Consider the following 15,280-nt stretch of genomic DNA (forward strand, 5'->3'; position numbering starts at 1 on the left):
GAACTATAGCCGCCACCAACAGTTCCAAGCATGGAAACTGAGGGCTGATGCCAAACAGATGGGGAAGTGCAGACTACACTGTCAGCAGTGCCCAATGTGGAATCCAGGGACCAAAATTAGGGGCTAGGGTTTACCACTCAAAAATATACTGGCAATAACCAAGAGATGTTACTGTGTCCTGGGAATTTCCATCTGAAAGGCTAGGGGTTTGGCCTCAGGGAGAATCCTCTACCAGCCAAACTGACCTGCCCTGTAAAGGAAAGCCAATTAGATTGCCAGCACAAACTCAATCAAAGAGAATGGAGCTCAAACCAAGAGGAGCTTAGCAACAACCTTCAGGAATGGCAAGAAAGACAGTGAACTCAAAGCAGTTGTGGGCACCACACCTGTTTCTCCTTGTCCCAAATGTTATCAGAAATTTGCTTCAGATCCCATCACTGCCACCAATATATTTATCTTTTTCTTTTTAAAAAGATAAGCATTTAATCATAAAATCATCCTGTTAGCAAGAGGAATCATAAGAGTGGATCTTAGAAAAGTGCACATACATATTTTTATACAGAACATTTCTGGAGGGATACATATTCAACTGTTAGTGGCCACCTCTGAATGCCACCAATGTATTAAAAAACAAAATTTAACTGAGTAAATTTGAAGATTTACTTTGAAGTTTGAATAAATTGTCTTTATTAAACGATTCATGAATCAGGCAGCATCTCATCTGATAGAAAGGGAGATACTCCAACGGGTTACACAACATGGAAGGCTTTTTGTTTTTTGGCCACGCCACATGGCATGTGGAAATCTTAGTTCCCCGACCAGGGATCGAACCCATGCCCCGTGCATTGGAAGAGCAGAGTCTTAGCCCCTGGACCACCAGGAAAGTCCCAGAAGGCTTTTAAAGTAAAGAGGCTGGGACAAGGAAAGAAAGTCATCATCAAGGGAAAAAATGAAAGTTCACTGGAGGAAAGTGAAACTTCAGGTGACAATGGCTTCTCATTGGCTAAACTGCGGAATTTTCTATTAGCTATTTCTATTTTCTATTTCTTGTTGCTGGCCAGGAAGGAAGTCTTCACTCCTCCAGCTGGGGTAGTAAAGTGGTTGCACTTCCTGTTTGGGGTCAGTGAATGACCTCTTCCTCTTGGGGTAATTGATGATGAGTGACACGGCATGAGAGCTCCCTCTACGGGCCTTCCAGACTCCAATTCTAGTTGAGGTTTCCTTTTATTAACATTCACAGCATGTTTTATTGGCAGGAGGATTCACAATGAGGGAGAAAAGGCCACAAGACTCACCATAAAGAAGGCTCAGAAATTCCTGGGTGGGTCCAAGGGAGGCACAAGGTGGCTGTGGGGTCAGCTGCTGGCCACAATGATCACATGGTTCCATCTGATGGGTTTGCAGCTCGATGTGGAATAGTGAATAAAAGGGTCAGTTCATCCTATCAGAGAAACATGAAACTGAGATAAGCTTCCCACTGCTAGAAGCATCATGAGCCTTCAGAAAAGAACAGAGAACATGTCTAAAGGGTTTGGGAACATCAGAGCCATATCTCCTCAGAGTGGGACTCCCCAGGCTCTCCAGGTCTCAGTCCCCAACTCTCCCTCAGGGACAAAGCCTCCTCACCTCTGTCCTTGTGAGCTCACTGATCCCTAGAGGTCCTGCCTATCCCTGAGGACTTAGGTTTCCATGGAGACAGGTTGGTTGAGACCTAGTGATACAGTTGACCAGCCTGATATGCAACAGTTCCCACCACCCTGGGGCAGTTGGGCTCAGGGACACGTGGCTCTGGACCCCATGTGGAGGGTGTCCTTGCACGTCAGCTGTGCCCCAGAAGAGCCAGTAACGCCTGTAGCTGTCCAACTGATTCTCAGGGTATTTTCCTGGGAGAGCCCTTGGTCATCTGACCGCCTATCCAGGAAGCCCCGTGACTTTCTGACTGCTACCTGTCACGCCAACAACACACCTGTGAAGGTTCTGCTCTGCATGGCCATCTGTCCACCAGGCCCCCCCTTCTAGGGACCCAGATGCTAGGACCACACAAATGCTGAAGGAGTGTCCACCTGCCTAAGGTACAGACACCCCTGTATCCATCTGCATGATTTCTACTGGGAATCAACAACATTTATGGGGATTCTTTGGCCCTAAAGAACAGACCAACCTGATAGGAGCAATGCAATGATTCACAATTACCAGGGTCAATGCACATATACAGGGGCCCATAGCCCCAGATGCCCCACTCACAATTCACATGGGTGTCCCATACGTACCCACCGATGCCCAAATATTCTTGCTTCATACATACATACATCCAAACACGCACATCAGTGGTGTGCTGGTAAGTGCTAAAAAACTCTCCGAGAAAGGTGGGAAAGACTTCACCTATGCTATCTACGTGGTACAAATATTCCCAGCATGACCAATTTCAAGCTACCCACCTGACATCACTGAACACAGAGCTGGGAAGAGATATGCACCATTGACTATCCCAGGATAGTATGAACCAGTTCCAGCACATCCCATACCTTTTCCTATGAATTTGTGCACACAATCCACTTACACCCCAAGTAGAACCCTCAACTCCCATCACAGATATATAACCAAAAGGATACCACATACACATATGTGTTTGTACATATACATATATATATATATATATATATATATATATATATATCCTGAACACACACGTACATTTCTACCCTCACCCTGAATAAATACACAGACTACCTCTTACTACCTAAATTTTTACAGACAAAACCTTACTCACCCTGAATATTCACATTCCACTCTCACAACTATATATACACACTCAACATGGGCCTGAAAACAAACACGTGCAACCAATATGCCATCCAGATGTACACACTGAGTACCTAAACACACAGGCTCACCAAGTACACAACTGTCTCATGGGCAACCCAAAAAAGACCCATATGCAATCCCACAGCCCTAAAATACATATACTCCAGGATTCCTGCACACACACATAACCTACACCGTCTACTGGTTTCCAAACACACAAACTAAACTCTCACATCCCCCAGAATACATACCCCAGAAGCCCCAGGAACTCAAAAACACACACAGCCACAAATAACCTATTCTTATCAAATACAGCTGACCCTTGAACAACTTGGGGGTTAGGGCGCCAACCCTCCATGCAGTGGTTCTGCATCCATGGATCGTGTAGTAGTCCTGTAGTATTTACTGGAAAAAAAATCCACTAGAAGTGGACCCGTGTGGTTCAAACGTGTGTTGTTCAAGGGTCAACTGTACATATAAGTCCACCTCACTAATACTGAGAACACACATACAAGCAACACCGCTAAATTCTTCAGGCATTACATTTGGAAATAGACACATAGAGGACTCTAAGCCTCCTGATATACTCACAAATCACAAATACACACACCCACAAACTACTCATGAGTATACACCCCAAATGCTCAGACACACTCAAAACAGAAAAACACCAACAACCTCTGCAGTCTTACTAATATACATACACAATTCTCACACACCTATGGACACACACGTGCAAATATTCCCAAGCCCTGAACATACAGATCCCCTCCCAAACACTATACATTATGCTACCTCTCCAGAATACAAGCTCCCCATCACTACCCCAACATATAAACTGTATATGTGTGGGGGGGTGTTTATATATATATATATATTTCTACCCTCACCCTGAATATATAGACAGACCACCTCTTACTCCTACCAAACACATGTATAAACACCCTAGCATTCTCCAAAGAAATACACTTTGAATACTCCTAACAACTCCATACCTTATGAACAAACTTTGATAATGCATGAACCTGATGATGGACACACACACAGATTAGAATACACAAGTAAGATACATGGAAGTGTCTCCAGCAAACCATTTATGAAACAACTTCCATATATCAAATTATCCCTAGCTATTAGGAGCCAGCTCACACATATGCAAGTACTAACAAATACCCATATCACGTATTTCTAATACATAGAAATGCAATTGTCCAACTTCCCTGTAGAAACATAGAACCCCACCTCTTTATCAGATACACATATACTCACTTCCCAAAATACATAAGCTTCAGAGGCTCCTACTGAAAATTACAAATGCACAGCCTCAGCAAATATTCTTCCAAGTGGCCATGCCCCTTGAATACACACACAAACTCATTTAACACATAACTCTCCACAAGTCCCAAATGCAACCACAATTACCCAGAACACTACAAATATGCAATAATATCATCCTATATGCCCTTTGTTCCAAATACACATACAGTACCACACTACTGGCATATACATAACCCCACATTCCCAACCTCTCACACAGAATTAACTCTGCCATCTTGCAGAATACAGAATCATACAAACACAACATACCTACATATACAACATCCACCAGTCCCATAAAATAGTCACAGACTTGCCCTCTACACAGCCAAATATACATAGACAGCTCCTGAAAATGCACACACACAAACACCCCATAACCATACAACATGCCCTGAATACACAAATGATCATCCTACATTCCCCAAATATACAAAATAAACAGACTGGACACCCAAAGTAATATACACCACTACTTTTCCTGACATTGCCCTTATGCATATGCAGATAATCCTTCCAAATCCACCATTAGACACACATAAATCCCCAAATTCATGGGTGAAAAAAACACATGTAAACATATTCCCCAAACACCTAATTACAAACACCTAACCACCAACTCCTTGAGTATGCCTGCGTCACATCTCAACACCCTCCAAGTACAACACTCATTCTTACACACTCTCACAAAAACACAGGCTGACCTCCCTTCAGACACAAACATCCACAGACAAAACCAACCCACACATTTGACTACATATCAGATTCCCACCAACAAATTAAATATGTACAGACCCCATCTATGCTTGCAAATCAATCATGATTTGACATCAGACTACAAATACATGTTTATTACCACATTCAGCAAAGTTGCTCCCATCACTGACAAAAGAATGCAGTTTGAACATAAGTGGTGATTGATGTTTTTATGATAAGAAGGAAGACACTAGTGAAACCATGAGTGTGTTCCTTCGATCTTCACTCATTTTCCAATCACCTGAGCTACACCTTTGGAACCAGATGAGGGTTTTCAACTCGCAAGAACGTCCCTCTAGCTTCTGTACTCTTCAGAACGCGCAGCCTAGAACGGCACCTGGGCACCTGTTTAATAGCTCACACACACTATTCCCCCCCCACTGTAGGCCCCGCAATCACTGAACCCTTCATGCAGCCGGCTCCCCAGTGGTGCCAATAACCCTGGGGTAAACCCCTCAAGGGAATCGAGCTCTATGGGGGCGTGAATCCACACTGTGGGGAGTCTCCTTACACGGACAAGGGCACAAACAACCCACAGGGTGAACAACAGCGCAGAGCGGTGACACCTGAGGGGTGAAAAGTCCCCGTACCCCTTACCTCAGGGTTCCTGGAATTGACTCTCGAGGCCGCCATGACAGGCCCCGCCCCCGCCGGACGGCCGTTGGGGCCCCACCCTCCGCGCTCGCGCATGCGCTCCTGTCCTCCGGAGCCGAACCAACTGCCCCAACAGACGCCAGGAGCCGTGGGAGGATGGCGGTCCGCGTGCCTGAGAGCCCCGCCCCAGTGGGCGTGCGCAGGCGTGCAGGCGCGGGGCACGCGGGCATCTGGTCCTGCAGCTCTCTGTCAGAGAGGAGAGAGGTGGAGTGTCGGGCACGCTGCGGAGCGTCTCTGGCGACGCTCCTCGCCGGGAACTTTTGTGCTGGTCTCTTCTTAAAACCAGCTCTTGTGAGATGTGCACTCGTGATTTTTCTATTGCACACGTGAAACCCATGCACTTAGCTACAAAGAGTTCTGGAGAGCTCCGCTCTAAGCACAGTAGCCTCAAATTGGGGCAAGTGCTTTCATGCCCTTTGGACTGCAGTTCCTTGGTTCTTGTCTTTCAAAAAACGTAGGTCCTTTTTCCTAGCAAGCCTGAAGTTTCCGCTAAAGAACAATTCTAGCAAAGAATTCAGACCTGGGAAACACTCTTAAGATACTGTCTCCTGACTCCGTTCCTAGAGTTTTCCCAAACGCATTTACTCTACTAGAATATTTTTTCTCAGTGTATTTAATACATGGAGGTTTTTCAATAAATGTTGATTCACAGGTGTTTCCTTTGTACGTTTTTTTTTTTTTTTTTTTTAATAACTTTGAGAGAGAGTGGCCAATCTGGGCCAATTTCAACACAGCAGGTAGTATGGGAACAATTTTACTTTCCCTCCCTCCTTTTTTGTAATATCTTGCAGACTTTCAGTTGGCATTAAAAATAACAACAACAACAAAAATAGTAGCGGGATCAACTTACTGACCTGACTTTGTAATACTTCCCAAAGAAACTTCAATCATCAGATCCTCTTTCTGGTCAATTGCAAGATTAGAGCATTTCTCACTCAACAGGATGCCTCTGAAGACCCCTCACATCTAACAGCACTAAGCGCCTCCAAGTGCCCAGACATGAAAACTCCATAAGACACAAACATGGTATCTCTTCGTTTCTTTAATGTTTCGTGATTGAGTGGAAGATGAACTGTCTTCTGAGGCTTGTGATGCATGTCCAGAGTTGTTTTTTCTCAGTAGTCAATGCCTGCCCGCAGCCTCTGTGCAGGAATAGTCAGAGATCATGATCCAAAGGACTTTTAGATACTCCCTTCTGTGACTGGTCTTCCCAAATTACACTTGGGCTAATTTGATTATCTCTGTCCCTGGGGTGTAGGATTTTGAAGTATTACAAAAGTGATTGCAGAATTGGGACTGGCTAATTTTTGCACATTGCAATTTTTGTATCAGTGGCCTTGAGAAGAGTCCTTCAAATACTGTATCAGAATTATGAGTGAGAATCTTGTAAATAACTGGTTGAATGACTGAACAAAGGGAGGAAGCAACAAGGAAGCCTGCCTTTCTCGAGTGCCTGGGTACAATATTTTGCCTCACCATCCCTCTAGTATGAAGTTATTGGTTGAAAATCATATGAGTTTTCCTTCATTGTAAAAGCTCCAGTACTGAGCGATATTCCCAAACTGTTTATTTTTTTCAGTCCCCGACAGGAGTTTCTTTAGATATAAAGTTCATTTAGAAACTTTATGTCTAAAGTTTCTTTAGACATAAAGTTTCACCATGCTGTTGCTTGAAATATTCTCACCTTATCTTCTCATCTTCTTCTGAGTCAGTTTTTCCTGACAAGAGGCAAGGAACTTCTTAAGCACCAACAGGAGTCTTTTTCACACTGTGGAACAGTCCTTCTAAACCTCTGTTTCCTTCCCCAACACCCCACAATCAGTTGGAGTTCTACTGCAGCTACAGCAGTGAGAGAATCTCGTCTCGCAAGAGATTTGGTTGCCATCCTCTGAGGTTTTCAGCCTTCATCTCCCTTGACAAGTTTCCTAACAGTCCTCTCTTCTCACAACACAAAACACGAATACTCTTTCATATCATTTTGATAGTGGTTAACTGACTGACATGGATTCTCAATATGAAAATAATAATCAAACAAGTTTTGTAAAAGGAATGCTACCATGATTCCCATGCAGATGGGGCCATATGCAACGATGAGCCTAGATTGTAAAGAGCAAGTGTATGTAATGCAGACAGGAAATTAACAAACTTGTAAGCAGGGCTTGCAGGCTAGGATTTAGATGGAAGTGGGCTTGTCTGAATGGGGATTGGACACTGGTGGATAAATTCTTGGCATTGTGTCAAGGTGCACATCCATCTCATGGGTAGTGGACTTTTAACACCTAGAAAAACCAGGGCTCTAGGATGTTTAGTCCCTTTAACATAAGGAAAGAGAAGAAGATTTTCTGCCTTCTTGTTCCTTACTTCTGTCCTTACCCCAACTAAGCCAAGATGTTCAGTGCTATATGATTGCTCTTCCAAATCCATTTCATCCAAAGAGCCTGCAGATTTTGTGTATGTTTACAGTTGTGTTTTCTGTTGGAGCCAAGGTGCACACTTGAGTCTCGTCACTCCAAGGTCTCTTTCTCATAAGGATGAGTAACTGATAATAGCTTACTATGTTCTGATTTTTTGGTAGTGTTGCAAGATAAAATACAGATTTCAAGTTAAATGTAAATTTCAGATAAACAGGGAAAGAATTTGCAGTAAAACTATGTCCAAAATGTTGCATGGGACAAAGTTGTACTAAAAATGAATTCCTCGTTTATGTGAAATTCAAAAGTCAAATTCAGTTAGGCATTTATTACTTTTCTTTACTAGATCGAGCCACCCTATTCTTTCAGGTGCTTTGAAATGTAAGAGACTAGAAATTGTTGTTCTAGGAATCTAGTGCAGAAACAGAGGAGCCACGATACCCGTAGAAAGACAATCATTGAAAATCTCCTCAGATATATTGGAACATATATGAATTGTCATCTAGAAAAAAAATGAAGGCATTTTAAAAACTGAAAACAGATTGCCTTCGTTTTTAGTTGCATGACGTATCTCTGGGAAGATTTTAGTGAAAGAGATAACACTGGTTTCCTCCGGGAAAGAGGATTGGGTTGACAGGGGAAAGAGGTGGGAGGAGGACTCGCCACTGCATATTCCATTTTGCACAATTTAATTTTGAACCATGAGAAGGTGTTGCTCGCTTAAAATATTATACTAAAATCATTTAAAAGGTAAAAAACTAAATCTTTTACAACCATGGAATACTATGAGAAAGACATTTAGTGAATTCTGGTCTTGGACATGGGGGCTGCATGACGGTTTTTTGATGGACGGGGGCTTTCCAGCACAAAGGATCATTAGTAAGGCTGGTCCTGCTGGATGTTGGTTGGAGCACAAGGACCACTCCCTTAGGAGTGATGTACATACAGCAGTCAAAGACACTGGATCTGCTGAGACAATCCTAATTTCAAATACTCAGTTCCATGTGGCCATAAATACCCAAGTGTTTATCAGACTAACCGTTCTGAATTTTGTTCAGAAAGTCTAGTCTCTGTTGAAGTAAGTCAAGAGCCAGGTAGGAAGCAGAGTGTGTTGAGGGACACAAAACTAGGTTGATGGAAAAAGAAGTGAAAGGAAGGGACCGTCAAGTCCAACCTCGGTGCCGTGAATCAAAAAAACAGTCTATAAACTGCGTAAAGAGGCACACGCCAATTGTGTTGCCACTGTGTGAGGTGGAAGGAACTTCCGGTTCTTGCCTACCTGCCAGAGCCCTCGTGGAATGTCTCCCCACCCCCACCCTACCCAGACCCACGTGCCCTCTGCCCCTCCCGCACTGCAGAATGTTTCAGCCACATTCTACTGTTATGACTCAAACCGGCCCCTCCTTCAGTTGGACCCTGAGCGTCTGTTGAAGCAGGTCACTCTCTGGGTCCTGGTCTTGACTTTTCTCATTGAGGCTACCAGGCAGCAGTAGTCCGTGCCCAAGCCTGCAGGACGGCTTCAGAAGGAGGTAAGCCTATAGGCTGGGGGTGTGTTCTCAGAGACCCTGCCATCCCTCACATCCTTCGGGTTCACACGTGACACTTCACGGTGGGCACACAGTTGGACTGAAGTAGAGGGAGAAGAGAGCACTGGACACACGAGGACATTTCACCTGGGGAGACTGGGGAGCCTGAAGAAACCTGAGACTGCACTGGGGAGGAGGGGTCATTGGAGGTGGATCAAGAGGAATTGCCCTGGCTATGGAGAAAGGATGGCAGCAGGCAGGTTGATTCTTTCTAGAAGGGAGACAAGCCACTTTGAAACGTGTGTGTAAGGATGTGTGTGATGTCCTGGTGGTGACACAGGGAGGGTCATGAGGAAAGCCTAGACGTGTCTTGGGTTCCTGAGGCACCTGAAGCTTGCCTCACCATATCTTTCTAAGGGATTGGAACAGGAGCATACTGTATCTAAGGGGGCCGTGGGGAGAGATGGTCTTGGTGAGAAAACTATTCAGTGGGGCTGTGTGTGGCCACACCTGCAGTGAAGTGTCCTCTCCGAGAGCTAGGCAGGAGGTTACTCTAACTGCCGCAGCCCACACCCCGTCCACTCCTCCCAGCCCAGAGCTCACTTCTCAGTTCAGGCAACTGTTGCTTTGGATTCAACAGGGGATGGGCAACCGTGTAACTTCAGCCAAGAGAGGGCTCAGGTTCCTGAGTTGCTCTGAATTGTTCTTCCTTTTGTGGAATCGCAGTACTTCAGACCTACTTCATCTCGTCCAGTATCTCATGGCGGACCCTCAGGCTGCCTTGAGAGAAAGAGTTTGTTCATATTTCCTGTCACTCCTTCATGGACAGGAGACAGATGTGGAGTGGGGTTGTTTCGGGTGGAATGTCAGTGAAGGCTGCTTCCTCTTTTAAAGGGGGAAGGAGTGTAGCCCAGGGGCAGGAAGACGATCTTCTGTGTTATTATTAAACGTCCTATGACACCTGTTCTGGTTAATTAGGTGCACCGTGGTGTGTACCTTGTTCTCCTGAACAGGGATGTGATCCAGACAACTTGATCGCCATGGCAACTGGCTTCTGCCTGCTTCTCACATTGTCTTTCCGTTATTGGGAGCTGGAGGGGGAAGGACCACAGGCGGTCTGTACTCCCATGACCAATGTAACATGACAATTCCCTGGCCCTTGTTTAATCCTCTGCAGCCATCACTGGCTGTGAAATGACAGAATCTAAGGGACACGCGCCTACTTCTCACACACCACTCCCCCCACCCCCGCCTCCTAGGAACAGAACTCCTGAGTGATGACAGCGACTCTGGGCACTGGGGAGGGGGTGGCAGGACCTGGCCCATGTTACGTGTCTGCTGTGGGTTGTTCTGAGATGCAGGTGCATTCTGGGCCAGTGTTATGGGTTTGTATCAGGATTCCATTAGAGAGATATTTTCCAGCATTTTGTTTCGTTTTGTGAGGCTAGGAAAGAAAGAGGGGATTTCTACTGAGCATCAGGAAAAGGAGGACTGAGGAGGAGGTGGGGCCCTAATATTTTACACAATACCTGTCCACAAAGGGCTTTTGGGTGCCTAGAACTTACCTTGGAGAAGGTCCCTAGCTGCTAGTACGCCGGCTGAGGGGCATTTCTCACAGAGCGGATGTCCACACAGTTCCAGATCTTGGGAGACAGCCTGTGAGGCTTAGGTGCCAGGGGGTGCCTTAGGGAGGCTCTCCAAGTCAGTGCTTGCTGAGGCGATTTCTTCTCGGCAGACAGGGGTCAGGGACCTTGGTGGATGGGCGCGGGGTCACCAGTGGAATAATTCTCAAGTGGAGGTCAGGGCATGAAAATCACTTGAAGACATTTGCATGCTGCACAGTTTCCCTTGTCCAAGTGTCCCTCACCTGTGGAGATTTACACTCTGATGCCACAGAAAGCCTCAGTCCCACTTGCCCATTCTCCTCCTCCATTCACTCCTTTCCTTTGCCTCAACAGCATGTCCAGTGCTGGGAACGGATGTGACCATGAACCCTGGTGCCTCCTTGTCTACTTTCACGGCAGTGCCCTTCCCTCCACCCATTCCTGGCGCCCAGCACCGGCCACCCTGGCAGCAGCACCTGCCACGTCCCATCACCCCAGCATTCCCTCCTGGCAGCAGCCTGCTGCTGCCAGCTTTCCCCAGGACGCCTATGGTGGCTAATGGTGGCCTTGGCCCCAGTGCCCCTGGGGCTTGCAACCTCACTGTCCAAGTCAGGTCACAAGGGAGGACAGTGGAGGCCCCCCAGACTCAGACCTCTGTCGTTACTCAGGCCCCCCTCAACTGGAGCGCTCCAGGGGCCCTCAGCAGGAGTGCTGCATGTCCTGCACCCGAATTCATAGCAACCCCTGTGATGGGGACCGTTGTGACTGCTTCAGCTGTTGGAGTTAGTCAGGCTGGCAAGGGAGGCTGGACCCCAGGCTTTCCTCCTCAAGCTCCACCACCAGCTGCCCAGCTGGCCCCTATCATTCGCCCAGTGAACTCTGGGCCATGGCCACATGACACTTCCAGGGAGGGCCGCCTGGCCACCAACCAGTCCAACGCCTCGCAGGATGGCTCCTCTAACACCCAGAGAGAGTACAGTAACTTCCGACGTTGGCAGCACATCAAGCCCCTGGCCCGGAGACACTTTCACCTGAGTCCTGATGCAGAAGCTTTTTCCTGCTTTCTCATGTGAGTGAACGCTCAGCGGGTCCTGAGCTTATGGGAGCTTTTAGATAAAGAGGAACTGGGGATGGACTCGCACGTTAGGTTTCTAGGGCTACTGGAAGGAAGGTGTGAGGGCGATGTCCATGCTATGAGAAGGCACACTGTCGGTCACATGGGTGGGCCTGCCAGTCCGTGACATCAGGACTGAAATGTGCCCCATCTCAACGGGCCCCACCACCCTGTGAGTCTGGCCAGCTTGCTCTTCCATGATTCTCATGGTAATACGGACTGCAGACTTGCAGTCAGAGAGGGTCGTGGTGTAAGGTGAGGAGCCAAGGAGTGGAGGCCGCCCTCTCCTGTGGTGCCGTGTCCTTCATACAGGACGTGAGCGCACATGGCCAGGGGAGGCCACTTCAGAGGAGGGGGAGGAGCGCGGGGCCCAGGAGAGCGCTTTATGCATGCCTCCACTTCGTTGTGGAGAATTCCACTAGGAACAGGGTGATGGGAGAGCTCTCCTAAGGCCGTGGGCTCTCTCCCACTAGAGTTGTGAGCCTGGCAGGCATTTCCATCCTAAACCTCCGGTCCCTCGTAAAAAGGGGACAGTTACACTTCACTCAGAGGACTGTGCAGAAGACGCCTTGGGCTAATCTATGAAATGTTAGCAGATTGCTTGGCACATGCCACGCCTCATTGATGATGATGATTTTTATTATGAAAATGCAGCCTTGAGGAGGAAAAGAGCTCCCCAAGGCACAATGTTCCAGCTCTAGCCTGGGAGTGGATGGTCATCCTTGAGTGAGTGTGAGGCGGTGACAGCAGTGGCCGGGAAGGCTTGTCTTTGCCCTCCCAGACGCCCGCCTCTCACCCTCCTGTTGCTCAGTCATTCTGGGTTGAGTGATGTGTGGTCCACATGGGCGGGTGGGGTCAGGCAGGTGGGGGCTGGGCTGGGCCCGGAGACTGACCCCGAGGGCTTACAGCCCAGTGCTTCGATCCGTGGCCCGCCTGAATCCCAACATGCCGCTGGAGGAGGGACTGTGGAGGGCCGTGCAGGAATGGCGGTGCAGAAGCAACCCTGACCGGGTGATCTACTACGAGAGGGCGGAAAAGTGAGTCAGCGTCCTGGGCCCAGGGGCTGCGTGGAGGGTGAGGCCAGTGGGTGAGGGCAGGGTCTGGCCGTGGGGGTGCTCATCAGAGAGGACAGAGGAGAAGGGCTGTCACCCAGCACAGGGTCCCCGCAGCCCAGGGGCCCTACTCTCCCCCAGAAACCCATCCCTCACCTTGAGAGTTTGAGACTTCTGTCCTTCCTCCACCAGGAGCTCTGCCCTCCCCTGATTTTGACCTACCCTTGCCTTGACATGAAGGTCTCAGGACGGGGCAGGGTGAAGCTGTGAGTCCAGTAGGGGTCCAACTCCGGCCATATGGGCTGGGCCGGGGAAAGAGCTCCACCCGCCAGCCTGCTGCTTCCTTAGTGGTGGGTGGCTGGCGGCCACTAACATAGATTTGGGACCACCTCTCCTCATGAAAAGTGCCCTGAGTGGGTACCCTGGCATCCCTGAAGAGGCTGGGGAAGCCAGCTGTCGTCGGCCCAAGGGTCTCCGGCCCTTCCAGTGTTTGCTCCATGGTAATCCCCTTGGTTTAAGAAACAAAAGCAAACAAACGAGCGCCTCTCAGAGGAAGGGAAGGCCTCTCCTCTAAGCTCAGCATCCACATCGTCCAGCCTCTCCTGGGCCCTGTCTCCAGGTCTATGTTCCAGGAGTCTCAGTCCTAGCCCAGGGTCCTGGATTCGGGCAAGGACCCCTGTGGGGAACACATGCCTGTTCCAGCCTCTGGCTGTCAGCCCTTCATGTGGTTCTGGATGGGGACGGGGGCATGAGGAGGGTGCCCCCTGGGTCAGCCATGTGTCCCGTTGACCTGGTTCAATTCAGCGACCTGGGTCTATGCTGTTGAATGCCCTCCAGTGCTGGTGAGGCAGGAAGGGTCCCAGATCTTGTTATCGCTTCCAGGAGCAGCTCTCTGCTGCGGACAGCACCTCACAGGGCCTTGACGGCCCCAAGGCACATCCTCTCCCACTGCCTCATTCTTGGCTGCCTTTGTTGGGCTCCAGAGCCCAGGCCTTTTTCTCAGGGTGGCCTGTGCCTCCGTCACCCCCCAGGTTCATGGAATTTGCGGCCGAGGAGGAGATGCACATTCAGCATTTGCAGTGGATGCAGTGCGCGCAGGACCTGGCTCCTCCAGCCCCACTGAAGCTGGATCCTCGGGGGCCCCCAGCCCCGAAAGTGGGCCTTCAGCCAGGCACCCAGCTTCCCACTGGAGCTGAAGGCACAGGTAACAGGGGCCTTGGATTGGCCAACGTCCCCATGTGGATCCTTTTCTTTCAAAACAGGGGCATTGGTCTTTCAACGAAAAGAGCCACCGAGGCGGGGGGTGGGGGGGTGGGGTCTCAGCTGCCCTTTGTCACTACGGGGTATTGACTTGGTCAGTTTTGTAACTCCTCTCACACCTCCCTGTCAAAGGACCCCACACGAAGTCTGCCTAAGAAGTAGGCTTGATGGGGAGACCCCTAGAAAATTGGAGGTTCCCCACTTCCTTACTTGTGACTCTCTTAGATGACCCCCTAACCTCCCCTCTCCAACTGTGCATGAGGCTTCAGATGGTCCTGACCCTTCCCACACCCACATCAACGTCCCCCAAACAATGCCCTCACCAACGTGCGCTCGGGTCAGGAGGTGGACCGGGAGTCCCTCACCTTCCTTCCCTTCCTCCTGCTCTGCCTCAGCCTGTGCTCCCAGGATGTCCGGCCCCAGGGCCCAGCCCTCGCACCCGAAGCCACACAGATCCCAGCGGACCCCGGAGCCCAAGGCGCCCAAGGTGATTCCCCCTGAGACTGTGAGGGAGTATGTGGACAGGATGGAGGCGCTGGTGGGACCCGTCCACTCAGCCAGCGGCAAGTCACATGCAGAATGTGGAAAGGACGGAAATGAGCTGAAGCAGGAAGAGGACGACACCTACTTGGACCCGTGTCTCTTGAGCTACACTGACGAGCTGCGTTCCCGGGAAGACTCTGTAACCAAGGTAGGCTGGGCCTGGAGCCTGGGGTCTACAAGATGCCAGGGCATGGAACTCTCAGCACCCAAGATCTGGGTTCTGCTCAGGCCGATGGGA

General features: G+C 48.9%; 2 protein-coding genes across 2 annotated transcripts in view; one reads left to right on the plus strand and one right to left on the minus strand.

Annotated features, from left to right (window-relative positions):
- LOC130708315 (V-type proton ATPase subunit B-like) overlaps window positions 1-5,544 on the minus strand; it is a 186,505-nt gene extending 180,961 nt beyond the window's left edge. Inside the window, exons 1-2 of the mRNA XM_057547637.1 lie at window positions 5,476-5,544; window positions 1,296-1,441 (exon numbers count right to left, since the gene is read on the minus strand). The gene's annotated coding sequence lies outside the window, so the exon portion shown is untranslated. The remainder of the gene's footprint in view (window positions 1-1,295; window positions 1,442-5,475) is intronic.
- Window positions 5,545-9,384: 3,840 nt separating this feature from the next.
- LOC130708467 (NUT family member 2G-like) lies at window positions 9,385-12,275 on the plus strand. The gene is made up of 2 exons (XM_057548974.1): window positions 9,385-9,472; window positions 11,428-12,275. The coding sequence occupies exon 2, from the start codon at window positions 11,457-11,459 to the stop codon at window positions 12,144-12,146; it is 690 nt and encodes a 229-aa protein (XP_057404957.1). The 5' UTR covers window positions 9,385-9,472; window positions 11,428-11,456; the 3' UTR covers window positions 12,147-12,275.
- Window positions 12,276-15,280: the final 3,005 nt, after the last annotated feature.

This window comes from Balaenoptera acutorostrata, chromosome 6 (assembly GCF_949987535.1).
Source record: "Balaenoptera acutorostrata chromosome 6, mBalAcu1.1, whole genome shotgun sequence".
NCBI lineage: Eukaryota > Metazoa > Chordata > Mammalia > Artiodactyla > Balaenopteridae > Balaenoptera > Balaenoptera acutorostrata.